General features: G+C 63.2%; 2 protein-coding genes across 2 annotated transcripts in view; one reads left to right on the forward strand and one right to left on the reverse strand.

Annotated features, from left to right (window-relative positions):
• Positions 1-618: 618 nt before the first annotated feature.
• Positions 619-26,264, forward strand: part of SLC5A10 (solute carrier family 5 member 10) — a 55,054-nt gene continuing 29,408 nt past the window's right edge. Inside the window, exons 1-9 of the mRNA XM_061176099.1 lie at positions 619-780; positions 1,725-1,796; positions 2,060-2,164; positions 2,489-2,548; positions 3,252-3,356; positions 9,177-9,282; positions 9,579-9,659; positions 11,087-11,292; positions 16,611-16,746. Coding sequence (XP_061032082.1) covers positions 667-780; positions 1,725-1,796; positions 2,060-2,164; positions 2,489-2,548; positions 3,252-3,356; positions 9,177-9,282; positions 9,579-9,659; positions 11,087-11,292; positions 16,611-16,746 — 985 coding nt within the window. The 5' untranslated portion in view covers positions 619-666. The remainder of the gene's footprint in view (positions 781-1,724; positions 1,797-2,059; positions 2,165-2,488; positions 2,549-3,251; positions 3,357-9,176; positions 9,283-9,578; positions 9,660-11,086; positions 11,293-16,610; positions 16,747-26,264) is intronic.
• FAM83G (family with sequence similarity 83 member G) overlaps positions 10,981-26,264 on the reverse strand; it is a 29,602-nt gene continuing 14,318 nt past the window's right edge. Inside the window, exons 3-6 of the mRNA XM_061176098.1 lie at positions 26,074-26,241; positions 19,129-19,253; positions 17,208-18,453; positions 10,981-11,826 (exon numbers count right to left, since the gene is read on the reverse strand). Of these exons, the coding sequence (XP_061032081.1) occupies positions 11,431-11,826; positions 17,208-18,453; positions 19,129-19,253; positions 26,074-26,241 (1,935 nt within the window). The 3' untranslated portion in view covers positions 10,981-11,430. The remainder of the gene's footprint in view (positions 11,827-17,207; positions 18,454-19,128; positions 19,254-26,073; positions 26,242-26,264) is intronic.

Below are 26,264 nucleotides of genomic sequence, written 5' to 3' on the forward strand. Positions count from 1 at the left end.
AAGCTAAGCATGGTGGCTCTCAGCCCCTGGCAGACGCTTGCTAGATACTGGGACCCAGTATCTGTGGTCCTGGGAGACCCTGGGGACCCAAGAGGATGGTCAGGATGGGATGGTTTGGCCTGATCACTGGTCTAGAAAAGGGAGCAGGAAATTTGGCGAGAGGCCTTTATTGTCCAACGAAGGATGTTCTAGGACCAGGACTGCCGTGGCTGGAAGTGAACCACGTGACGCAAGTCACTATCTCAAGACCCTCTCGGTCCACTCACGGCCTGCTGGCTGCAGAAGGATGTGGCTGCCATCATGGCAGTGTCCCCAGAAGTGGGGCATCTGTCCCCAACCCTCCGTGCTGCTTATCCGAATTACACACAGGTTCAGCCACCCATTCAGTAACGACCCCTTTCTGGGACTATTCTGGTTACCTTTGGATCCACTAGGCTCCCTTTACTTTTCCCAAGCCTCCCCCGAGCGCTCCCCACTCCCTCGATCCCCACTGGGGGTGGAGGAGGTGTAGCTGCACTTTGAAGCAGCTTCCCTGCACGCGGCCACACCATGAGCAGGAGATGGCACCCTCGGCTCGGTTTAATCATCAATTTATTTCCTGCCAGGAAGCCCTTTCTAACCTGGTCTGGCCTCAGTCCCTCTCGCTCGAGCTGGCCCTGCTGCAGGATGGCTGCGGACAACTCTACCAGCGGTCCCCACGCCCCCGGGCCGCAGCTGAGTGTGGTCGACATAACCATCATAACCGTGTATTTTGCCCTGAACGTGGCCGTGGGCATATGGGTGAGAGGACGGTGGTGGTACCAGCTGGAGTGGGCGGTGGGGTGCGGGAACTGGCTGGCACATTCCTGGGCATTGCATCCTCTCTCTGGAGGCCTGGTGCCTGCGGGGTCCTCCTCCCAGCCCTGGGGGAGATTTGTCGGAGACCTTGACCAAGCCCCTTTCGCTCTTTGGCAACAGCTTCTCAGTCTCTAAAGTGAGGAATGGGAAGTCTCTCTAAGGGCAGGCCGAGTGGGAGGCTCGGGGCCTTCTATGCGGCTGACAAGCTGGGGGCCCAGGCACAGCATGCCGTCTTCCTGGCCTCGCCTCCGATGTCAGATGGACTCACTGGGCGAACATCGCCCTGAACGATAGAATCACAGGGGTTCTCGGCTGCACCCACACCAGCTAGGCCAGAATCCAGAGGCGGGGAGGGGCGCGCAGGACCTGGGAGTCTCTATTTTGACAACTCCGTGTCCACCAGCCTAGCCTAGTTCATAAGCCAGTTTCTCCCACCTTTGATAGGAGAGAAGTGATTTAGGTCATCACAGGCAGCAGCGGGGCCCCTTCTATGCAGGCACTGTACACATCACCCTAACCCGCCCACAGCCCCGGGCCAAAGGCCAGCCCCGTTTACAGGTGAACCCCGGGGCTTCAGGGGACAGGGACTTGCCCAGTGAACCCCAGGACCCTGCACAGAGGGGAGGGCCTCCTCCTGTCTACTCCTAACGCCATCAGCTGATGAGCATTTGGGCTGTTTCCACCCTTTGGCTGTTGTGAATAACACCGCTGTGAACATTCGAGTACACCTGCTCGAGCACCTGTTTTCAGTTCTCTGTATCCCGGGAGTGGATTTGCTGGGTCCCGGGATAATCTGTGCGTCTAACTCTTTGCGGAGCCAGCGGACTGTTTCCGCAGCAGCGGCATGAGCCACGCGAGGGCTCCAGTTTCCACCTCTGTCCTTGCAGTCCTCGTGCCGGGCCAGCAGGAACACGGTGAGCGGCTACTTCCTGGCGGGCCGGGACATGACATGGGGGCCGGTGAGTGCACCCTGACTCCTCCCGCCCCTCCTTCCAGTGGGGCCGCATCTGACCTCTAGGTCAGCCCTCATCTGCATCCCTGCGGTCACTATGTGTGTCCTCCTCACCCAAGGTCACCCCCCAGGCCAGCCCAAGCAGGCAGTGATGGGGCAAGCTGAGACTGGCAGGGGGTCCCCAAGCTGGGGTGCTGGAAAACGTGGAAAGGGTGGGGCTCGGAGTCGGGGTGGGCCTCTTGCTAGATCCTTTTCCTCTCTCTCCTCCAGATGGGAGCCTCCCTCTTTGCCAGCAGCGAGGGCTCGGGCCTCTTCATCGGACTGGCGGGTTCGGGCGCAGCTGGAGGCCTGGCGGTGGCAGGCTTCGAGTGGCACGTGAGCTCCTGGAAGGCGGGCCCAGGCTGTGGGGGGCCGTGGGAGGAAGCACAGCAACCTTGAGAGATGCTGGATGGGGCTGCATCAGAGCCTAGCCCTCCGTGGCCAGAGGGGCAGCTCCCAGCGTCCAGGCAGGCAGTGTTCCTGGGGAAGTTGGGTCTTCAGAATGCTGAAGAGCAGCGGGAAGCCGTGAGCCTTTGCCTGGCCATCTGTTTATAGGGCTGTGGGGGGGGGGGGGGGGCGGGCCGCCCCAGGTTCTCATGGCAACTCAGGCCTCCAGACCCCTGGTGTCTGCTGTGCTTACTCTGCCTCTGTCCCCCTCAGGCCACGTACGTGCTGCTGGCCCTGGCGTGGGTGTTCGTGCCCATCTACATCTCCTCGGAGGTGAGTCTGCTCCTGGGGCCCCAGGACAGCCTCGCCTGCGTCTGGGCCTTGGTTGGAGTGGGTGGTGGTGATGGGCAGGACCCCTGGCTTCACTCACAAGGTGAGTGAACCCACAACTCTCAGTTCTGGGTTTGTTGTTAGTCCAACTATCATTCCCATCAGCCCACGAAGACAGGTCCCCTCAGACCTCAGCCCATGGGCCTCGTCTGTTGGTTTCTACTGTACCTGCGTGTTGCATCTGGGGGATGATGCATCTACCCGAGCACACAGGCTGCACACCTGGGCTGTGCACTGGGCTACACCCCTGGGTGAGACACCTGGGCTGCACACCTGGGTGGCACACCCAGGAGACACTGTCCTTGACTCTGCCACTCCTTCAGCCCCAGCTGGGCTGTCACTAAGTCCAGGGGATCCCATTTCCTGGATGTCTCAGTCTGGCACAGCCAGCTTCCCCAACCAGCCGAAGCTCATCTGGATTTGTCACCACGGCCTGCAAACTCATCCCTGTGCCCCCAGGCACAGTCCCCCGAATCCATTCCTCCTGTCTCAGCCTGCCACGCCCTGGCCTGAGCCCCTCAGGATGTGATCGGAACGCTTAGCCTGGAATTCCAGGCCTGGTGTTAGGACTGTGAGAAGCTCCCGGTCCTGAACACTGGCCGTGGTCTCGCAGCATGCTTAACCCCTGCCCCTGTGCCCCCGCCAGATTGTCACCATGCCTGAATACATCCAGAAGCGCTATGGAGGCCAACGGATACGCGTGTACCTGTCTGTCCTGTCGCTGCTGCTGTCTGTCTTCACCAAGATATCGGTGAGCTGCCCCACCCCCAGCTTCTGGCTGGAACATCCCTGCTCTGGGGCCCTTGAAGGGACCTGACATCCCTTGATCTGTCTCTGCCTTGTCTAACAGCTGGGGAAACTGAGGCCCAGAGAGGCACACTGACTTGCCCAGGGTCACACAGCTGGCCCAGCACCCTGGGGCTGGGCTCAGCAGCCGAGGAATTTGGGGGCAGAACGCAGGCCCTGTGACTCCTGTTTTGCCCAGCTTCTGGATACGGGGTGTCAGGGGTTCTGGTTAAGGGCCGGCACCGGGTGAGCCGGGACCGCCCACTAGGGGGCGCCCAGAGCCCGAGGTCTCTGGCCCGTGAGGCCGGGTGGTGGTCAGTCCTCCGCTAGGCTGACCCCGCGGCGCCCCCTTTCCCTTGGAGGCCTGGCCCCGCTGGAGGGCCAGCGTGGGGCGCGTCCTGGCCACACCCTGGGTTTCACAGGTAGGGAGACGGAGGCCGGGAGGGCGGGGAGCTGGTCCCCAGCGCGCGGGGACTCCGCGGCAGCACCAGGCCTCGGGTTCTCCCTCCCGAGTCTTCGGTGCCTGCCGTTCCCCTGAGGCCGTCCAGCCGCTCCAGCTCCGGCTCCTGCGAGGGCTCAGAGGTGGACGGCGGGTCCTGGGCGGCCTGCTTCCGGCCGAGCGAGCCCGCCCAGCCCCGAGCCTGGTTCCTCCCCCGTGAGGCCTGGCCGCCCGGCCCGGCGCTTCTGCGGGCGTGGCCGGGGCTTCCTCCTCCGCGGCCGCTGCAGCCCCGGGAGCCTCGGCCGGCCGGGCCTCCACCGGAGCTGCACGTCTCGTTCTGGGTGGGTTTCGGGGTGGTTAGAGAGCAGGCGCCGCCTTCTTCCCTGGACGGGTCCTAAGACGTTCTCACCTGGGCCTTCCCTCTACTGACCGGGACGGCGCCGCTGCCCTCCAGGCCCGGTTCCCACGCGGGCTCCTCCCCCCCCCCCCAACCCCGTGCCGGCCGCCTCCCGGCAGCAGGGCCTCAGTACAGGGGGACGCAGGTGTTTCACGGTGGGCGGGGGACAGTGCGGACCCAGAAGAGGGGTTGGCGGCGCCTGCTGGGGTGGCGTTGGTTGGGGTCTAGTGGAGAAGGGGGTACGGACGGCATGGGGGGTGCAAACGCCAAGGAGAGAGGTGCGCGGCGTGGGGCGCGTCTGGCGTGGTCCTGTCCGGAGGCCCGGACTGCAGGGGCCAGGCGCCTCGGGAGCAGAGGAGGGGCTGGGAGGGAGGTGACAGGGAGTGGTGGCGGCTGAGGCGGAGCAGCCATCACACGAGCCAGACCTGAGGGCCGCAGCTGGCTCTTGGGTGGCAGTTCCCGCCCTGGCCCAGGGGGCTCCGTCAGAGATGAGTGAGGAGTGCCCAAGGGGCCCTGGGGGCTTTGAGCAGAGGTGACGCGGTCAGGTCTGTGTTAGTGCCACCGGCACCCCTGGAGGATGGACTGCGCGGTGGGCGGGGGGCAGTCTGGCGAGGCCAACCCCTGGGCGTAGGGGCTTCTTCCCCGCCCACCCCCCTGTTCGTCCTGCTGGTGGCTCTGAGGCAGAGCTCACACCTCACACTCAGAGCTTGGGCAGGACGTCCAGAATGTCGGGGTTGGGGGTCAAAGTGGGGGGTCCTTAGAGGCCACCTCATGCGCAAACCTGTTTACAGACAAGACGATTGAGACCTAGGGAGTGGCCACCACTTGCTCAAGGTCACCACTAGCTGAATCGGGCAGAGACAACCGTTAGAGCCCAGTGGGCCCGACCACGGCCCTGTGGTACTGAAGGAGCCAGGACGTGGCACTTCAAACTCCACTTTGTGATGGGATGACTCAGTTTGCCCACCTATAAAATGGGGAACCTCAAGGCTGGGGCTTCAGTGCCGATGCTGGGGCTGCCTGGATGAAGCGGACAGGGAAGCAGGAGGAATGCGGATGGCCGGGCTGGGTCTGGGAGGGACTGGGGCCCCCCAGCTAATGCTTTGGGCTGAAGCTGTTTGCAGTGTGTGTGCCCAGCCGGCCCCCAGAGGCCCTGACCTCACTGGGTGGAGCCCCAAGAACGCCCCCACATGTCTGCACGCCCAGGACCCTCACCAGCTGCGGCCTGTCCAGAGACCACAGGGCCTGCCTGCCGCCAGCCCCCAGGTGGGGACAGTGGCCTGCAGAGAGAGCAAGCCATGGGTGGCAGGGGGCCTCACATGGGCTTGGGGGGAACCGAGCTCCATCACCGTGTGCTCTGGGAAATAGAGAAACCTGGCCTGACACCCCAGGCCACTCAGGGTAAAGGCCAACCGTGGCCGACAAGACCCTCACCTCTCCTGCTTCTCCCGACGCACACATCACTCCAGCTACACCGAGCACACCCGAGGCCTGACCCTGCCACAGGGCCTTTGCACCTGCTGTGTCCTCTGGCCGGAACCTCTTCCCCTGGATATCCATATGGCTCACGCCCCTGCCTCTCAGGTCTTTCACATCTCACCCTCTCAGCGAGACCCTCGGCTGCCCCGCAGGTGCAGACCTGCGCTGCCTGTCTTTCACACACGTGCTACCTTCTTACGCCGCATTATTTCATTAGAATGGCCATGGTCCGCCTCCCCCATTTTTTCTCTTTGTTCGTTGGTGTATCCCCAGTGGTACTAGGTGCCCGGCACACCTCATGGGACTGAATGGAATCACCTATGTCAGGCTCGGCTAGGTTTTCCGTGAGGGAACAGATAGAAAGTATGCTCAGTTTTGCACGCCACTTACACACCACTCAAGTTTGCTGTTGGCGTTTGAAAGACACACCAGTGCGCCTGATGGGATCAAGCCTGTGGGCTGTAGTGTGCCAGCCCCTGGTCTATGCAAACGTGCCTGTTTACTGAGCACCTACTGTGTGCCAGGCCCTGGGTAGGCACCCATGATGAACCCATTTCTCGTTCTCAAGGACCTCTCCTTCCAGGCAGATGAGATAAGTAAACAGAGCAGTGCATCCACACTAAGTGGTACAAGGGGGATCAGCGCAGCAAATGCAGGGCTGAAATCTGGACGGAAGAGAAGGAGCAGGGGACAGGCTTGCTTTGGAGAGGGTGGTCCAGCCGCTGAGGGAAGCCGGTGTGGGTGGGGAGAGGGTGCATGCAGGGCCTCTGGGCCGGGCGGTGGGTTTCATTCTGCGTGAGTGGAGATGCAGAGACCTCGGAGCTCCCTCTGAACAAGCCGAGTGCAGGAGGGACCAGCGAGGGGATTCCAAAGGGATGGGGCCCAGGGTGGGGACAGTGGAGGCGGGCAGGAGTACTTTGGAGAATCAACAGCCGTGGCCGGTGGGTTGGGTGCAGGGAGTGTGGCAAAGGTGAGACGTGTCCAGAACACTGAAGGGACAGTGACGGCCTCTGTGGAGATGGGCGAGGTTGGGGGTCGGGGACACAGGATGATTTAGGGTAAACACGTGGTAAATGTCAGTGCAGGGACCTGCCCAGCTTCTCTGCTACCCACAAAGGGAGGGGGCAATAGGGTCCCGTGCAGGAAGGTGGCCAGGGCAGGGCAGGGCCCAGCCAGGGGGCACGTGCCTGTGGGGAGCTGTGAGGAGCCAGCGGATCAGCCCTAGCCTTCAGGTCAGCTCAGCCCAGCTCCCTCCCGTGTCCGGGGCTCATGGCCCCTGCAAGCCCGTGGGATGGTGCAGGGAGGGGGGTCCACCCTCTCAGGGGCCCCGAGGGTCAGCCCTGCAGCCCGCGGCCCTGCTCACAACCGTGCAGCTTTGGGCCAGTCGCTTCGTGCCTCTGCGCCCGTGCCCCGCTCTGTGGAGTGGAGCGGCTCCCTCAGGGGTCCTGCCTGCGCCTCCCCGGCCTGCCCTGCGCAGGGCCTGCAGAAGCCAGCAGGGCCAGAGGGGGCCGAGCACAAGTGCCTGTGTTTCTCCACATCTGCACCCGCACTTTACCTAGAGGCTCAGGAGGTAAGGCGACGTGCTCACCAGGGACACAGACCCAGGTCCGAGCGGGGCTCTTAGCTTCTAGCAGGCTGCAGCTCACATGGGGCCCCACGAGAGGGAGCTCCGTCAGCAGAAGGAGAGGTCAGATCCGGCCGGGGGCCGTCTGAGGCTCCTCGCGGGGTCTCCTGTAGAGCCGGCAGGCAACCGCACATTTGCTGGCCTCCAGCAGCAGCTGCGTAGGGTCCCCAGGGGGGACAGCGGCTAAAGTCTCACCTCCACACCTGTGCCTGTGCTGTTCCCGCTGCCCGCGCATCACTCTTCAGATCCGCTGCCCTGGAAGGAAGTCCCTGAGCAGTAGAGCAGTCGGGGAGCAGGGCGTCGGGCGGGCTGAGTCCTGAGCGATGAGATGCAGAGACTGGGAGGCCCCAGGGCAGAGGGACCTGGGCGACCCAAGGCCTGGAGGCAGCAAAGTGCCTGGCGTGGAATGTCGGCCAGTCTGGTGTGACCGGACTTACCTGGGCTTAAAGGGATGCGTGGCCAGAGCCTGAAGGCTGGGCGCACAGACCAGGGCTGTCCTCTGAGGCAGATGGGGTCCGGGGAGTGGTCTTGAGCAGTGGCTGGAGGACAGCCAGGTGGGAGGAGGGGCTGCTGCTTTCTAGAGCCCCCCTGCTCCGTCGCCTGTCCCCTCCATCTCTGATACCTGCCAGAGCCTCGCCTTGGGCAAGTCGCTTGCCCTCCGTGGGCCTCAGTTTGTCCCTGGTCTGATGGGGCAGGGGGCTTGGAGAGTCCTTCCTGCTCTGATATTCAGCAGCTCTGGGCTTCTTAGCTTGGGCTGGAGGTGGACACACACACTCACAGCCGGGGGGTGGGGGGACCAGAGTGAGGGGCCGCCGCCTCCCGAGAACACCTTGTCTGAGTGCCCACGCTGGCGGGTGCCCTCTCCAGGAGAGGGGAGGGGAGGAGCCTGGGGGAAGCAGGGGTTCCACAAGCCTGACTCCGAGCGGGGCTGGTCAGCTTCTAGCTGGGCCGGTGCCCCGGGCCTCGGGCAGACTGTTCCACACACGGCAAGCTCCGCTGACCCGCGGGCTTGCCCAGCTCTCTGAGGAGCCTCTTGGCCCCAAAGGCTGTATTTTGGGTTATCTCCCTGCCATTAAGCAAGCCCAGAATGGCAGTTTTGGAAACTTGGGGGAGGAGGGACCCTGGCCCAGCCCCTAGGCCCCGCAGGATGGGGTCCTCCCTCCTTCCCCGGGCACCCACTGCGCAGTGGTGGGGGAGGGGGGCGGGCGGTTGTGGTCCCTAAGGCCCATTCCAGTGCTGGGGCTGGAAGACTCGTCCCAGGGCTTCAACTCCTGCCCCTGTGCTGCCCCAGGGCCTGGGATGGCAGGACTGTGTCCAGTTCAGCCCTAGGAAGCAGCCTCGGCCTGAGACGTGGTCCTGGCTTCAGTGTCAACCCCATGGGGGGTCAATAAGCAAGACGGCCCCTCTGTTCCCCCAGCCCACCCCTGGCACACATCTGGTTTCTTCTTGGGGTGCCCTGCCTAACAGGGAGCAGAGAACAGGGACCCAGGGACTCAGACAGACGTGGGTCTGGAGATGGAGGTTCACTTGTCTTCTTGGGCCCCCCACCTCCAGGAAGCCCTCCCGGACTCCCCCTTTTCCATCCCCAGGCAGGGGCCAGACTGAACAGCAACACTGCTCCCTGGTGGGCAGAGGCCGCTCAGGACTTTATTAACATCAGCAACGTTCCCTGCACACTGCTTGCCCACAGCCAGGACTTCCTCCCCCTCAGGACAGTCCCTGGCAGGTTGCGGGCGGGGTCTCCCCTTCTTCCTCTATGGGGCACCAAGGCCACACGTTGGGTGTGCGGCGCTCCGGGTCCTGCAGTTACCTCGGGCCCCTGCACACACCCCTTTCCCATCCCCAGATCGACCTGTACGCGGGGGCCCTCTTCGTGCACATCTGCCTGGGCTGGAACTTCTACCCGTCCACCATCCTCATGCTCACCATCACGGCCCTGTACACCATTGCAGGTACGGCGCCTGCGGGTGGTAGCTGTGGCCTGTGGACACACACGGGAACCCGAGAGGCTGGCGGGGGGCAGGGGGCCGCCCCCTCCCACAGCCTGGGACCTGGCCAGTTCGTGTCAGGCACCGGGGCTTCTGCAGCTGGCTCCGCTGGCCCGGCTGCTGCGTCCACAGCTCACCCACCCGTGCAAGGGCAGGGGACATCGATGTGGAACAGCTGTCCCTCCCGGAGCTCTGGTCACCTCCCTGTCCCTCCCCCGTCGAGGCCAGGGCCCCTCCAGCTCTCTTGTCTCCACCCGCAGGGGGCCTGGCCGCTGTGATCTACACAGACGCCCTGCAAACGCTCATCATGGTGGTGGGAGCCGTGATCCTGACGGTCAAAGGTGAGAGGCCGTGGGGGCTGTCACAGCAGCGAGCCCTTTGGGGTCTGGGTGCCGCCCTGTCGGGGCCCCGGTGTCCGCACGGGGTGGTGTGTGGCCTCACGAGGTCAAGCCACGAGGCAGTCAGCCCCCCGCCGGCCTCCCCTGGGTGACGGAGGCCTGCTCCCCTCCCACCCCTGCTGCCCAGCAGCAGTTCTGTCACCAGCTCCGGGCCGGCTGGCGTCTGGCTGCGGACCTGACTCAGGAGGCAGGGCCATCCGCACCCACGCGGGCTCGGGGCTCGACGGGAATGGGGCTGCGGGTGGGTGTGCAGACACAGTTGGGAGACCACAGACCTGCCTGGACATCTGCCCCCGTTGTTTCAAAGCATGTCCAAGATCTCAAGAAGCCAGCGGGACAAAGGCAAGGCGGAGAGCAGGGGGGTTTGGATCTCCTGGTCTGGGAACAGGGAGGAAGCTCGGGGGGCTGCCCCAGAGGTAGTGAGATCCCCATCCCGGGAATTATGCAAGCAGAGCCAGGAGGATCCCATAGAGGGCAAACAGTCTCTTCCAGACTCAGACTCTAGGACCCTGTGGCTGGGCAGTTTCCGACCCGTGTCTAGTGTTCGTCCGTTCGCTCTGAGCACTCACCCTGGCCTGGCCCGGGCTACAGGTGGCACTGATGCCGGGAGCCCAGAGTCCGGGCAGCGGGCTGCCTGCTGGGGAAGGCGGGGGCGTGGGACCTGTGGCTGCCCAGCCTTCTGTGTACCAGCCTCCTCACAGACCAGGGGCCTGTGTCCCCGGAGCCCACTGCAGGAGAGGCACCCAGGCAGCCAGGCCTGGTCTGGATGGGGGCGGGGGAGTGACCACAGACAAAGCAAAAGCCACAGGTGGGCCCAGACCCCGAGGCAGACAGGAGCAGTGAGGGGGCGAACGTGGTTGGCTCGCGCTGGCCGGCTGGCGGTATGGCCTTGGTGGCACCCCTGCCCCTCTGGGGACTCTGTGTCCCTTCTCAGTGCCACATCCCCCAGCCATTCTCAGCTCTGCCAAAGTCATGTCCTTTGGAAGCCCCTGGGTCAGGACGTTAGCCCTTCAGATTCCTCAGGAAGGTCCTAGAATGCCAAGAAAAGACACGTTTGCTTCCTTGAGTCGACAGCCTGGCAGAGAGCTCCTCGCCTGAGGCTGGTGGGCATCCAGAGGCCGGCAGGACACTGGGGTGCCCTCGTGTGGAATGCTCATTTAATATTATTATTTTAAATACAAATAAAATAGTCCTTTGAATTCACCTGTTTTAAAACCCTCTACCTCCATACCTTTCCAGACACTGGAAAAGGTAAAGTGGGAAATAGTCGAGTTTGATGCATCAAGAAGTTACTCGTGAGATGAGGGCAGTGGGGCTGGGAGTCATGGCCACCAGCCACCAACCGTGCCTGTCCCGCCCACCCCCTCCAGCTTTCGAGCAGATCGGCGGGTATGAGCAGCTGGCAGCAGCCTACGCCCGGGCCGTCCCATCCAGGATCATCTCCAACACGACCTGCCACGTGCCGCGGGCAGATGCCATGCACATGTTCCGAGACCCCTACACGGGGGACCTCCCGTGGACCGGGATGACCTTCGGCCTGACCATCATGGCCACCTGGTACTGGTGCACCGACCAGGTGAGGTCGCCGCCCTCCCTACCTTCCTGCCTTCCAGGGTGGCTCTGGAAGTCAGGGCGGCCGGGGAACACCTGCACGGTGAGCCCGGGCTGGGGTGGAAGCCGTGGATGGCGTGGCTTCAGGCCCGGGCACAAGGTGTTAGGGGTCCTTGCAGTCCCGGGGGGCCTGGGGCTGCCGTTTAGGGTCGGATGAAGCCCACTGGCCGCCACCCATCCTGGCCTTCAGGTGCTTCGACTGGGACAGTTTGGAGTACGGGATTCCGAGGGGGCTGGGATGCTCCTCGGTGGCCCTGCCGTCGGCCTGGGGGCTGGCGTTTCGGGCCAGTTTTGGGGTCCCAGGACCCGGCAGCGCACAGGGCCGCAGGTCACCCTTGGCCTGCCAGTGCTGGGGGCCTGCCACAGCCGGGCCCGCTTTCCTGCTGGAGATCTGGGCGCCATCAGCGGCGGGGCGGTACCGCGGGGGTCCCAGGGTCCTCGACGGCTGCGGGAAGCCATCTTTATCCCTTGGGACTCCGTAGTGGTGGAACCGCTGGCCCTGGGAGAGAGAGAGCAGAGCGAGTGAGACCGGGGGCTGGGGCAGCTCTGCCCCTTCCCGAGGGGCCCTTGCCAGGCAGGCTGCAGCCAGCCCACCTGGGTTTGCTTCCTGGCCTTGCCACTCACCAACTGGTGGTCCTAGACAAGTGTCTTCCACTCCTCCGTGCCTCGGTTTCCCCACATGTCCTAGGGGAATGGTCCTGCCTGCGTGGTCGCATTAAGGCCAGCGCCCACTCTTCCCCATGCCCCTGCCCTCCTCCTCCACATCCTCCGTGAGAGGGACGGACGGGGACGTCAGAGACAGTGCCTCCACCTGGGCCCACGTGTCTGGCGAGGGTGGCGGCGAGGTCTTCCTCCGGAGTCTGACTCTAGTCCTTCCCCAGTTGGGCACGTACCAGGGGGCACCAGGCGGCCCTGCTCCCTCTCTGGGCAGAAGCAGACGATGCCCCCGCCCTGCCTGCCTCGAGGGCCACGGGTAGCTCCAGGTGGCACTTGGGCGGGAAGGGGCCTCGTGAGCACCGGAGCCTCAGCGGGCACGGGCCTGATGACCGTCCTCGCCTCTGGACCCATGGCCTTGAGGGCCCCATCCGGGAGTGAGGCAGCCCGTCACTGTGGGGTGAAGAGGGCAGCTTCCCTGCGAGGCAGGCCTGGCGGCCCCGTCCACACCAAGGCCCAGGGTGGAGCGCCTGCCCGGCGAGGAGCGCTCTGCGTCTCCCGAGCGTGGGTGTCTCGTGCGCTCGCTGGGAGACCCTGCCTGGGCTGTGACAGTGGCAAGCAGTCTAGGTTGGGAGGGTCCAGAAACCCTGCGAGGCTGGGCCTCAGTTTTCCCATCTGTGCCATGATGCCGGAGAGTCCCCTGTAGGCTGCGCCCACCACAGGTGTCTGCCTAGCACCCCTGGGAGGGCTGAGGGCCACCGGCCTGGGTGAACGAGGGGCTGGTTGAAAGGCCGGCGGTGGAGGGCGTGCGGGGGATGTCTGGACCGCCCTGTGGGCCAGCCGGGGCCCCTCCACCCCAGGGCACCTCTCGTTCCCTCCGCACTCAGCATGGCCTGGCGTGGCACTGGCGTCTCTGGGTGGGACAGCATTCAGGAGATTTTCCCATGAAGGCCAGGTGAGTCAGCGCTCACATGAAGGCCGAGTGAGTGGCCTGGAGGTCAGGGCTGGACTGGGCTTGCCTCCTGGATAAGAAGGTCACACAAGGAGGCAGCTGACCCCAAGGGGGTCCAGAGTGCCACCAGCACTGGGGGCCCACGCCTGGCCTCAGCCTTCCCTCCCCATCCTCCTCCTGCTCAGGCTGGGTCTGCCTGGGCGACTGCTGGGCCTTGGACCAGAACCCCCGCCACGCAGGTACCGACCCACTGGGTCCTAGGGGCTTGGCAGGACTCTACTCAGCCCCCGGGACACCCACGGTGTGGTCAGCGGCAAGTGGCAGCTGTGTGTGCTGGGGCCACGGGCGCTTTTCATTTTCTTTAGACTTCTCAGTACCTCCCAGCTCAGCCACAGTGCGTAGGTGACGATCAGAACCCAACAAATCTAATAAAACAGGAGGCAGAGGCCCGGTGGGCAGAGAGCTGCCACGCCCCTCCCCGACCTCAGCCGCTCAGTCTATACCCCTGGGAGGCGCACAGACCAGAGGGTCCTTGGGGCCTGCCCGCTCCCGTGGTGCGGGTGCTCCTCTCGTCACCTGCCGCTGCTGCAGTTTCAGACGGGCTGTCTTTCAGGCAGCAGCTGGGTCAGTCCTCATGGCGGCCACCACTTTCCAGGCTCCTGCGCAGGCCAGGCGCAGTGTCAAGTGCATGGGCCCCGTCACCTCGTTTCTCCCGTGTTCCCGTGGGCTCTCTTGTCCCCATCTCACAGCCAAGGGGTCCAAATGCCCCTGGGTGGCACCGGGGGCCGTAGCTGACCCCGAGGTGGCCCTGACAGACGCCTAAACTTGGTGACTCGCAGCCAGCCACCCAGGCACGGGCTTGGCCGTCCACACGCGGCCTCATCCAGGATTTGCAGCAACCCTGCGGGTCGGGGGTCATGTCACATCTCGCAGGCGAGGATAGAGCGGTTCGGGGAGGTCCAGTGGCCGGGCGGGGAGAGGGAGCTGGCCTCCGACGTGGCCTGTGCGGAGAGGCACCGGGAGGATGCTGCCGGGGGGGCACCGAGCCTCAGCTTCTCCAGCTGTAGAATGGGGCGACCACGGCTGTCCCGCCCACCTCCCGGGGCTGGCCGCCGAGAGCACGGAGTAAAATAAGGGAAGACGCGCAGGGATTTAGGGAAACTCTTCTCTCCCGTGGGGAGCACGGCCCTGGGCTCTTGTAATCACAGGACATCACAGGGGAAGGGTCTACAGAGAAGCACGTCTGACCCCCTCACTGTCTAGACAGGGAGACTGAGGCCCAAAGTGAGGAAAGAACTTACGGCACGTCACAGGAGCTGGCGGAGAGGCAGGATTGGAATCAGTTTGCCCTGCAGACCCCACGCCGCCAGCCCTGGCACCCTGTCATTTTTTTTTTTAAAGAAAAGCAAAGGCAGTTTATTCTGAGCTACAGCAAACAGGAGGCAGCTTCCGTCCCTCGCATTTGGCAGAGGCTGAAAGGCAGGCAGACAAGTTGGGGAGCTCTGCAGAGGCTCTGATGGGAGGCCCTGATGGGAGGCCGCAGCCTGGGGACGTGGGTGGTGGTGACTGAGATGGGGCGACCGTGTGATTGGTGGGGGTAGGAAGCGAGTAGGGGACAAAAGTTAGAGATGCTGTCAGTTATTAATTAGGTCCTGGCCACCTGGGGCTGATTGTTACAGCAGTGGTCGTGCAGCCTCCTGAGTGGCTACTGGAGATAACCGTCAGCCTTCCTGCACGGCTCTGAGAGCTGTTTATTGTACATAACGGGGTGGCTTCCCGGGCAGGTCAGAGTTCTATTTTTTTTTTTTCCCCTGGGCTGCATCACGGGGCTTGTGGGATCTTAGTTCCCCGACCAGGGATTGAACCCGCGCCCTCGGCAGGGAAAGCACAGAGTCCTAACCACTGGACCACCAGGGAAGTCCCAGAGTTCTATTTTTAGACGCGGTCCAGCCAACATCCAAGTGCTAGTGAGCCTCTGTGGAACCGCGCTCCACGGTGAGTGCGAGTGAGCACACCTCCAAGGGCGTGCCTTCGCTTTTGGATCTTGAGGTGAATATTACAAACAAACTGCACCGAAGCCTAAATTTTGAGGGATAATCACCCCTGATCCAGAGCTCCTTTACAGGAGTACAATTTTCATCTCATTTTCTCTGAGACATTTAGATGGGCCTCTGAAGAAGCACACGACAGTTTCTCTTAAGGACCCTAAACACAAATGAGCACTGAGGGGCCTCTGAGATGGACACTCGCGATTTTTGGCCTTTACAAAAACCACTTTTGTGAAGGTGGAGGGAGTCCGAGTACAGTGGTGGAAACAGGTTTCTCCTAAAACAAAGGCTGTTTCCACTCCTACACCTGACGTGATGAGTCTGCATTTGTTCCGTTGGATGTTAGCTGTTCCCTACGCATCAGACATTAGATCGAGCATGGCCCACTAGGTCCACAGCTATTAAGTACTGACTATCTTCAGCCAGGTAAGACCTTGGGAAAAGATGGAAAAGATCACATAGAGAAAGCATCTGAGGTCCTCTGATGAAGAACAGGCTACAAGCCACTATTTCCCAGAATGCCCTGGCAGCCCCTTTGCTCTGATGTAAACCCATGTTATTTTCTCCCGTTGATGAAAAGGTGCTGGAGGATGAGCTGGGGAGGGTGGAGTCTCCCAATGGACACCAAGGAATATTCTAGTGGATTCAATTGGCTGCACCCTGAGAGCTTTGAAAATGACTCCATCCCTGCCTGATCTACCAGAGAAACATCTGTTTTAGAGCTTGCCCTGCCCTGGCACCCTGTAATTAATGCTTCACCAAGAGGTGTGTCTAGAGGGAAATGCTAGGAGCTCCCTGTCAAACTCGCGTGTTTGGAAAATAAGTTAAAATCACAAAGAATTCCTACTTCTGAATTGCAGGAGATGATTTAAACTGCAGAACACCGAAGGAAAAATACTTGTATTTAAAAGTTATAGATTGCACAACTCTGTGAACATACTAAAAACCATGGAGGTGTACACTTTATGTGGCTGAACTGTGTGTGAATCATGTCTCAGTAAAGCTGTTTAAAGTCCCACATTCTTTTTTAAAGAAAGTAGAATCATGGTGTCAGAACTGGGAGGGATCTCAGATGCCATCAGTTCCGACTACCCCCCTCCCATTCTGCAGATCTGGAAACTGAAACCCAGGTAGGAGCTGCCTGAGGCTACATGAGGAGTTGCCCTCATGCTGCAGCTTCTAGCTCCTTCCATTACTGAAACGCAAGCTTCCCCAAACCCAGGTCCTAAAGCTCCGGACCTCTGCCAGGGACACAACACAGTTGGAACCAGCGTCTGCTCTTGGCACGTGCATGAGCCTGCCAGCCTCTCGTGAGGGTGCGGGGGGGGGGGGGTGTCCCTGATACCGACCCACCCAGGGTCTCCTCCCGCCCTGACAATTGCCAGGGTGATGGGCTGGTCAGGACCAACACCTTCCCTCCTCGACAGATGGGGAGACTGAGTCCCCGGAGAGAACCTTGGCCCCAGGTGCTTAGACAACTGGCAGGGATGCTGTTGGGTGTCAGGGTGGGCGCCGTTGTCTCAGGCCGGTCTCGGGCTAGTGGGACAGCACCTATCTCACGCACTCCCTGAGGCCCACGGGGGAGAAATCCCGAGGAGGCTGGGGCTCACTCCCTCCCCCTGCCCCCAGGTCATCGTGCAGCGGTCACTGTCCGCAAGGGACCTGAACCACGCCAAGGGGGGCTCCATCCTGGCCAGCTACCTCAAGATGCTGCCCATGGGCCTGATCATCATGCCGGGCATGATCAGCCGTGTGCTGTTCCCAGGTAGGACGGGCCCTGGGGGCTGGGCTGGCTGCAGGGTGCAGAGGTCACCAGGAGGAGAGGTCAAGGACAGAAGCAAGCTGTTTCCAGGCCTGGGGGAGCGGGGAGGGGAGTGGTCCCCAGGGCCACAGTCAAAGGGATCGACACGGAGGTGGCTTGACATAAGGTCCGGGCAAAGACTACCTACTGCTGTGTGATCTCAGGGTGTGAAGGAACATCTCTGTGCCGCCGCCATTGCCTCATCCACAAACTAGGGAGCAGACCACCCACGTAACACCACACCCCTGAAACCTCTGGGTGTGTTAAGTGTGTTTCCTTTCGGCTCCTGGTAGCTGGCTCAGGTTGCCTTTATGGGATGCTGGGTAATGACCTGGGGAGGCGGTTGCCCAGCAGACGGCACCTTTGGGTGCTCAGGCATGGGGGAGGGGCTCCCAGAACCCTGGTGCGCAGGGACCCTGACCCACCTGTGCCTCCTTGTCTGCCAGGTGTGGGGCCTGCATCCTCCTCAGAGTGCCTGCCTCTTCTCTCTCCTGACCCTGGGCCCACGAGGAGCCACCCAGGGGTCCACCAAAGGTCCCACGGGTCATGTGGGAAGCACTCAGCTGTCGGCAGGGGGGCTGGGCTGGCCCGTTGGCCACCTGCTCTGAGTGGCACCTCCGGAGGGTGGCCGAGCGCTCCGTCACCTCAGAACACTCATCCGACATGGACGAGGGGGCCACCGAGGGCCGCTGGGGGCCAGGGCCACGGCCGGAGCTGCCCGAGAGGCTCTCCTGGTCACTGAGGGTCACGTAGTCATCGTCGTCTTCGTCCTCCTCCCCCTCTAGCCCATTGGGCACCACCGGCCCCCCGCTCTCGGGGTCATCCTGGGTCACAGAAAGCTGGCGCTGAAGCGGGGCGTGGCCTGGGCCTGCCGTCCTGGGGAGCCCGTGGTCTGTCCGGTTATGGGGTGCCCGCCCCTCTGGGGTTTCCAGGGCCCAGCCAACACCGCCGCCCTCCTGGGCAAGCAGGTCTGCCACCGGGACTGTCCGGGGCTTGGGCACAGGAGGACATGGCTCGGCGTCCCACTGGGGCAGGCTGTTCTCGGCTGGGACCCCGTCCTGGGGAGATCTGGGCTGGGGGGCGGGGCTGGAGTCCTGGCTCTGCCTCCACAGCTGGGCCCCGGCCTGGGACGTGTCCCGGATCTTGATGCGGTTCATCTGGTTGGGCTGGGGGTTCCAGATGTTGGGGTCGATGATGTTGATGTAGCCTAGGATGTCGCTGCCGGGCTCCGGGTCCGGCTCCACCCACGTGGGCAGGTATTCAAACATGTTGGCCCGTTCCAGGTTGAGCAGCCCCTGGTGGATAGGCAGGGACGGCTCGGGGAGGCCTCCCGGCAGCTCGGCTAGGGCCGTGTCCCGCACCCCCAGGGTCCTGGCGGCCTCCTGCTTCTCAGAGGACAACCTGGCGATCTCGTCAGCGCTCTTGGCCTTGACCAGCGCGTACTTGGGGTTGACGAGCTTCTTGGCCATGGTGCCTGAGGGCACCTGCGGGACCACAGAGTGCAGCACGATGGGCTCGGGCTCGGGCTCCTTCTCCATAGGGATGCCATTGAGGCTGATGCCGTGTGACGTGAGGTACAGCTCCTGGAACTGCCGGTCGAACATCTCCACCACCTGGCCCGACAGCACGGAGATCACGTTCCTGTCCGTCCTTGCAGCCGACCACGTGAAGCTGCAACAAAGGGCGGCAGCCTGGTCAGGCGCAGGGCCCAGGGCCCGGGATGAGGGAGCAGCCCCCAGCCCCGAGCCCGCCACCCCCGTGCACGCACAGGCCAGCGTCCATCAGACCGTGGCCACAGAAGGGATTAAAGAGAAGCGAGCAGGGGCAGAGGACGGGGCCCGAGCCCCAGCATCAGGCCTGGTGTGGGACCTCGGGCAGCGCCTGTGCGGCAAGCTCCTTGCGGGTGTGCAGCTTGGACATCGGGGGTTGTCGGCACAGTGACTTGTGCCCACCCCGTGTGGCCGTGGATGGCCCCCGCCTTGCTGCCCCCTGCGTGGCAGGGCTGGCAGAGCTAGACCGCACCGTCCTCATCTTGGCCCCTCCCTGAGAGCAGCTCTCCGAGTGACCGCCCTGTGGGCCTGGGAGGACACACCCGGCCTGTCCCACACCCCACCTCTGGCTGCTGACACCTCGAGGCAGGAACAACAGTCTCACGGATAAAAGCCTCGCTCTGCCTGCTTCCGAGACAGGTGGGCAGCGTGCGGGCATGCCCAGCCCCACTCACACCTCAGCAGTTTGGGGACCAGTGAACCGGAATAACCGGGGTGTCACAAGGCAGGATTAAGGGCAGAAACCAGCTGGGAACTGGAGCCGCCCCTCCCCCGGCCCCCAGAAAGCCAGAGTCACCTGTAGGAGCCGCAGATGGCCCGGTCTCCATCCACGAACATGAACTTCTGGGCCAGGGCACCCTTGAACTTGGTGGCCGACCGCGTGAAGAATTCGGTCCCTCCGCTGCTCCGCACCCTGAGATTCTGTGTCGGGGGACAGGGGGCGGAGTTACACGACCCAGCACTGACCACCCTGCCTGGGCTCAGGGAGGGATTTGGGGGAGCGCTGACGGGCCTGGGGAAAGGGGCGGTGCATGTGGGGACGCGGGGCGGTGCATGTGGGGACGCGCCGAGGTGGGAAGGGGTGGGAGGAGGGCGGGGGCTGGAGATGAAGGGCTGCAGGATGGTCTCGGTGTGGCCTGAAGGGGGTCCACAGGGCAGCCCAGCCGGACAGGCCCCATGTGTGGGCCAGCTTGGAGAACGCTGCTGCAGGGTCCCGAGCAGGAGGGGGATGCGGACACATTTTAGGAAGGTCCCCCTGATGGCTGGGGGCTGTGCAGCTTGGGAAGGGGAGGGGGCTGCCCTGAGGGAATCTGGGTCTTGTACTTGGGCAGATCGGTGGCCTTGCCAGGACGGGTGACCAGCCGGGCCTCTCCCCCGGTCTCCCCCGCACCGCTGTCTCTCGGTCCCCCTAAGCCCTGCGCACCGAGGGCAGGGATCCCGGCAAACTCCCCTACTTCCCCGTGGGCCAGCCCCCTGCCTGGGACCCAGGAGCAGTTCAGGAAATGGCCACATCCCTCCTCCCTGTGCTGGCACTGTCGGCTCAAGAGCAGGCTAGAAAGGCCCTGAGAAACCACGGAAGGGGAGCCAAGAGCCAGGAGGAGGAGGGGGTCTCCCAGGCGTCATACGCAGACCCAGCACGGCCCGTGTCAAGGCTGGGCCCCTCCTGCCTTTCTCTGGACATCGGGGCCCTCCCTCTCTGCACAAGCCTGTGGATGTGTGGGGGCCAGGGGCTGGCTCCCCTTTCATCAGGAGAGCTTCTCGTTCCGAGGGAGGGGCAGGTGGGAAAAGCCTGTGGCGGAGGGACCCCAGGATGGGCGGGGCAAGCCTGGCTGACCCCCAAGAGTCGAGGGGACGGCTGAGGGCACCCCAACGTAGACCCTCAGGGCAGGAAGCAGACTTGGGCTCAGGGGGTGCAAGCATCTCCCAGGCAGTGTGTTAGAAACGCAGGCTCGCAGCTGCCCCAGGTTCGACTCAGGGGGACTGGGGTCAGGAATTCCATTTTTAACACAAGCCCCAGTGAATCTGACGCCTGTCCGGGACAGAAACCCCTTGTAGGCCCCGGTGACGGGAGCCTCACTCCCTCCGGAGGGGTCCGTGCCGACGGGGGCTGCTGGTCTGTTAAATCTTCTGCGACATCCCCTAACCCTGACCCTCACCCACTCACCGGCCCCAGCTTATTAACTCGTTCACTGACCCCTGCCGAGGTCCCCAGCGCAGACACAGACATGCCTGTGGCGCGGATCCCTCGTTGGAGGAGAGAGGGAAGCAGATGAGTAACGACCCCAGCTGTGAGGCGCCTCCCGGGAAGGCTGGCGTCTGGGCTGACGTGTGAAAGACAAGGAAGACCGGGTCGGGTGGGAAGAGGACGCAGCACCCCAGACCCAGGACTACAGAGGCCTGATTCAGACATGGGAGGACTTTGGGGGAGGGGGGCGGGCAAAGGAGCCAGCAGAGCGGGCCCAGACAGATGCCGATGAAAGACCCTACGGCCGCTGAGGGGCCTGGTGGGGCCCGGGGGCAGTAGGGAGCCACAGAGGGCTTAGGGCAGGGAGTGAGGGGTCGGAGCCATCCAGTTCCAGCGTCCTGCGGGGAACGTGCGTGCAACGCACAGGGGGCAGAGGAAGAGGACAGGGAGGGGCTTCTGCACGTGAGGGATGTGGGCCTGAGTCCGGGCAGGGGCAGAGGGGAGAAAAGAGAGGACTGGAGGCCATCTCCACTCCAGCCCACAGCCCTGGGTGCTCCTGCGCCCATCCCGTCTGTGACGGGTCCCGGACCTTTCAGCTGGGGCAACCTCAGGGCAGTACCCACAGAGGGTGAGGGGCAGGTCCCACGGATGCCCGCCTGGCCGTGGGGCCCGGCCCAGAAGGCAAATAAAGCCTCTGCTCCCAGGCTGGCTCCCCTGCCCGCCCTTCCCCCAGCTGCCTGTCTGCACACAGCCTGCGCAGCAGGAAGCTGGCTGAGGCCCAGGACAATTAGTGTCTGTGACTGTACTGAATGCGGAGCACGCTTGGGGACCAGAATTCTGAGCAAAGAACCTGTGAGGCCTTCCCCTGTCACCTGTGCCCGACCGCAGCCCAGCTCTGCAGCTTCTGTTTATTCCTGGGTGGCACTGCCCCGTGGGGCCTGGCCCAGATGAGGTTAACGTCTCAGGAGCCAGGGCTCGGGCCAGCGGAGGCGGAGGATCCCACAAAGCCACACTGTCTCTGAGCCTGGAACGCCCCTAGCAGAGCACGCGGCAGGCAGGGGGAGGGCGAGTGGGGTCCCCTGGGCGAGTCCCCAGACCCTCTGGAGCCTCACTTCCTCACATGTGAGGGGCGCAGTGATCGCCCCCGAGGGGACGTCTGGGGAGGACGGCAGAGCTTCATCTGCTCCAAGGGTGCACAGGGCAGGCCGTGGTGGGCACGAGGGCTGGGTTAGCCTCAGCACCACACCCCGCACCTCCACGGGGCCTCCTGTGCTCACACCGGGCTGGCGGGAGCCGGGGGGGACAAGCCCAGGCCCCCACCGGAGCAGGTGGGTCGCTCTCGAGCTCTGGTCAAACACGGCTCCAGTCCTGGCGCAAATGGACACAACCTGGCTGCCCACGCCTCAGGGTTCTCGTCTGTGAAATGGGCCTGCCCACCCCTGGCTTCAGGGCTGCTGTGAAGACTCAGTGCATCGGGGGAGGGGCCGGGAAGGGGCCCAGCACTCAGCGGCTGCTCCCTAAACTAGAGGGGACGAAGGGGCTGTGCCGTGCAGTGGGACGGGGGTGTGATCCCTTCCTCTCGGGGGGCTGGTGGGGGACCAATGAGGGACCGACACTGAGGACAGGAGAACATCTGGAATGGGGTGGACTCAGGCCCGGGGAGGCCAGGACTGTCGGCCGTATGCAATGGTCAGGCGGCTCAGGGAGAGGAGTGACCTGCCCCAGGGCCTCCCAGTGGACAGGGTCCGGCCCCTTGGGACTGAGGACAGCCTGCAGCTGCACCCTGGTGGCTCTTTCACCCTCCAGGGGTCTGCTGGCACCTTCTGGGCCGGAGGAGGAGTGGGGAGGCCCAGAGACCATCCTGAGCAGGCCTGAGCGGTGACAGCAAGATCAGGCCAGGTCAGGGACAGAGAGCCGTGTCCCCGTGTGCCAGCCAACCTCTGCTCTCTTCTAAAGGGCCTGTTTCACTCTCTGTAATGGGGTAGGGGGACCAATACTCACCCTGGCCTCCCCCGGGCTGTTGTGAAGCTGAGATGGGAAGCACCCTTGGGGGCAGGGGACAGGGCAGGGCTGGGGGGCTCCTGGCTCTCCCCCTGGGCCAGGCCGCTTGGCTCTGTGACGTTCTGGGCCAGGTGGTTCTCTGTTAGCGGCTGTCCTGTGCATTGTAGGCTGTTGAACAGCATCCCTGGCCGCCACCCACCAGATGCCAGTAGTACCTCCGTAGTCACAGCCATTAAAAACATCTCTGGACGTTGCCAGATGTTGAGAAGCAGCGCCCTGAGTCCATTACAGAGCCAGGCCAGGCTCGGAGAAGGCAGGTCGGGAGAGGAGGAGGCCCGCGCACCCTCACTCACCCCGCGCCTTCCCATGGCCACACTGCCTGCGGGTTCTTTGTGCCTCAGCAGTGGGTCCAGCCTTCGCCCAAGTGGCTGCTGGTTTTTCCAGTTCAGCTGCACAGAGCAGACTAGCTTTGCAGATCAGCCAGGCAGATCACAGCTCCGGTCCCGTGCTAAGCTGCGAGCCTCGAGGCCTGGCTCCCACCGGCCCTGGGCAACCCTCAGCACCCAGTGTCACCCCCAAGTGTGGCTTGCCCTGGGCCCTGGGGTGAGGATTGGGTCGTCTTCTCAAGGCCCGTTCCCGTGTGTAGTACGGGCACTCGCTCCCACGTTCCCTGCCTGGGGGAGTCGGGGCCCAGCTGAGCCGGCAGGTGGGGACGCTCGGGACGGCTGGGGACCTCGCGCCGGGGAGGTGCTGGTGCCTGTCTTCCCGCCTCACCTGGAAACTGGGAGGGACCCAAGCGATACTGCAGCTGTTTCCAGAATGTGTTGTGTGAGCTCAGGGTTTCAGGCGGGGGTGCTGCCCGGAGGGGGAGACTGGGGGGGGGGGTCCCCAGCCAGACCACTGCTCAGAGAGGGAAGGGAAGCCCCCTGGCACTCAGACCAGAGCTGGGGGTTCACGGGAGGGGCCGCAGCTGCCCCAACCGCAGGTAGGACAGGAAGGGAGCTCGTGACCGAGTGCCCTTCCCCCACATGGCCTCCTTGACTCTTCACGGCAGCCCTGCCAAATAAATGACGATATTCCCATTTTTCAGACAAGAAGGCTGAGGCCCAGAAACCTCAGTGTCTCTGCCTAAGGTTACAGTGCAGGGGCAGAGCTGGGGCCGAGGCCTGGCTCCTGGCGCCCGGCACCCCCTTGGTCACAAGTATGACCCCACCAGCCACAACCTACACCCTAGGCCCACACGACCTGAGGGCAGGTCGCTGCAGAGCTGGGCAGGGGCCGCGGACGCTGAGGGCGGGCCCGGGGATTACCAGCAAAGGAAGTGCTCCCGAGACACGTCTGGGCCCAGCCTGCCTGCAGGCAGGGAGGCAGGCTCTAGACAAGGTGACACTTGGCCAGGACTGGGCCCACAGGAGCCTCTGGCCACCTGCCCAGGCTGGGAGTGGGCGGGCTCGGAGGTGAGAATGAGGTGGCCGGGGTCACACATTCCTTCCCATGAAGATGCCTGGCCGTCCCACAGCGTCCGGCTCCTGGGCACTTCACCCTGCGGACCTGCCACCTTCACCAGAGCAGGGAGGTGGCGAGAAGGGCAGGCTGGGCCAGAAACCCCCTCCATGCCCCGAGCTGTAGCCTCATTTCAAGCCCTCCGCCCAGGGCCCGGGGTTTATAACTCTTGTTATTGCCGCAACTGTGTGCCTCTCCTTAGCTCAGAGCACTTTGACAGCCACTGTCTCCTCTGCTTTCATCCTCAAACAACCTGGTGAGGCGTCCTTGTGGTCACAAAGCCCTGGAGGCTCAGAGAGGTAGGCCCGGCGTCAGGGAGTTGGCAGCCAGGAAGCCTGTGCGGGCAGCACCAGGGCGGCCCCGCTGTTAGATGCGGCCTCAGCCAAGGGCACTGGGCACCAAGGGTGTGTGGCCCTGTCTGTGCCAGCTTCCCATCACTGGCTTTTAGGTTCAGCCCTGATTTGGTGGAACCCTCCCAGGAGCCTGGCATCTGGGGTTTCCCCACTAAGAAGAGGCCTCTGGAGCGGCCACGCAGGGTTTGGATCCCTGCTCAGCACAGACAAGCCCCCTCCCTGCCTCTTTGTCCGCATGCGGGGGGATGCGTGTGGGCAGAGGGACGCGAGGTGTGCAGGGTCCCCACCGGGCATGGGGCAGGGGCTCAGGGGGAGTGGGCCCGTCAGCCTCTTCCTGAGTACGGCAGAGGGCTGGATGGAGAGCCCTGAGTTTCTGTGATCTGCTGCCCACACGGCTGAGGCCCCTGCTGTCACCTTTGAAAAGATGCCTCTTCCACACTCTGGGCCTCCCGGCCTGAGCTGTCTGCCCTGGGAGTTGGCTCTCGGTGCTAGTTACACGGCAGGCAGGGCAGCACAGCAGGCGAGCATGGGGCTTGGGGTCAACCCACCAGAGAGGCCACATAAAAATGTCCCAACAGCCAGAGACTCGCAGCCCAGAGAGCTTACACCCACTTGAAAGGTCTCAGCTGGGCTAGGCATCATTTGACAATGCCGACAACTTACAGGCACGGAAGCCCAGCCCCTTGTTAACCAGGCTGGCGTTGCCCGGAGGAACTCTGACCTGTCGGAGGCTGTGCTCAGCCAGAGGGCTCGGTGCTGGCCCCCACCCCCCTTATCCTCGCTTACTAACGCTGAGTGACACCTGGCAAGTGCCTGCATCCCCTGATCTGTAAAGTGGAACAGCTGCCCCCTCCCACTGGCTGCCGTGAGCGTACCTAAGTTAACCATGTCACGTGCCTGGGACGGGAGCTGTGGAAGTATTAGCTGTCGTTACGCGTACTGATCTGTACTCTGGGCAGTGAGCTGCACAAAGTAGGTGACAAGCAATGGCTGGGCGGAAGGAGGGCTCCCTCCACCCCCAAGCAAGGCACCAAATGCCAGGGTGTCTGAGCAGAAGAGCCCAGTCACACGGGTCATCGGCCCCTCTGTTGGACCAATGAGATCCCGGAGTCCAGAGAGGGGAGGTGACGTGCTCTAGGACACACAGCAAAGCAATGCTGAGAACCCAGGCCCAACCTGACAACTCCACCTCTGTCCCCAGTGTCCCTCCCTGGAAGCCCTTTTCTACTCTGTTCACTCCTCAAGTCCATTTCAACTCTGCAGCCACCAAAGAAACCCTCCCTGACCTCAGCCCAAGGGAGCTTCCTCCGTTGGAGCCGGATCCTAAAGCCCGTGCGTGGACATTATACAGAAACAGATTTAGGTTTAAAACCAAGAAAGGACTTCCTGGGAGTTGGAGCTGGCCAGCTGGGGCTTGCTGCCAGAGCCGGGGGTTGCGCACCCTATCACTGGAGGCGAGCAAGCAAAGACAGGTAACCACTGCGGCACGGGCTGCTTCGAAACACCTGTGAAGGAGCACCTCACGTGGGCTTCAGCACCTGGTCACAGGTAGTGTCCTGTCCCTTGGGGCACTGAGGCAGAGGCCGCGTGACCACTTGGCGGGCGGCTCTAGGACACGGAACTCTAGGCTCCCAGATCAGGACCGACAAGGCAGGCACTCCAGGTGTTTGTCAACCGACTGAATGAGGAACCGACTCACCTTGAGGTGTCCCAGGTGCATGTGGGCCCGCGCACACATGTGCAGGAAGTGCTTGACGCTACTCTCGTCCACGATGATGTACACGGCCACCTTCCTCTTGAAGCTGGCATCCAGCAGGTCCTTGAAGATGTCCACATCGGTGAACATGTCCATGACCACAGCGATCACCTGTGAGCAGGAAGGGAGACCGG

This window comes from Eubalaena glacialis, chromosome 19, assembly GCF_028564815.1.
Source record: "Eubalaena glacialis isolate mEubGla1 chromosome 19, mEubGla1.1.hap2.+ XY, whole genome shotgun sequence".
Taxonomy (NCBI): domain Eukaryota; kingdom Metazoa; phylum Chordata; class Mammalia; order Artiodactyla; family Balaenidae; genus Eubalaena; species Eubalaena glacialis.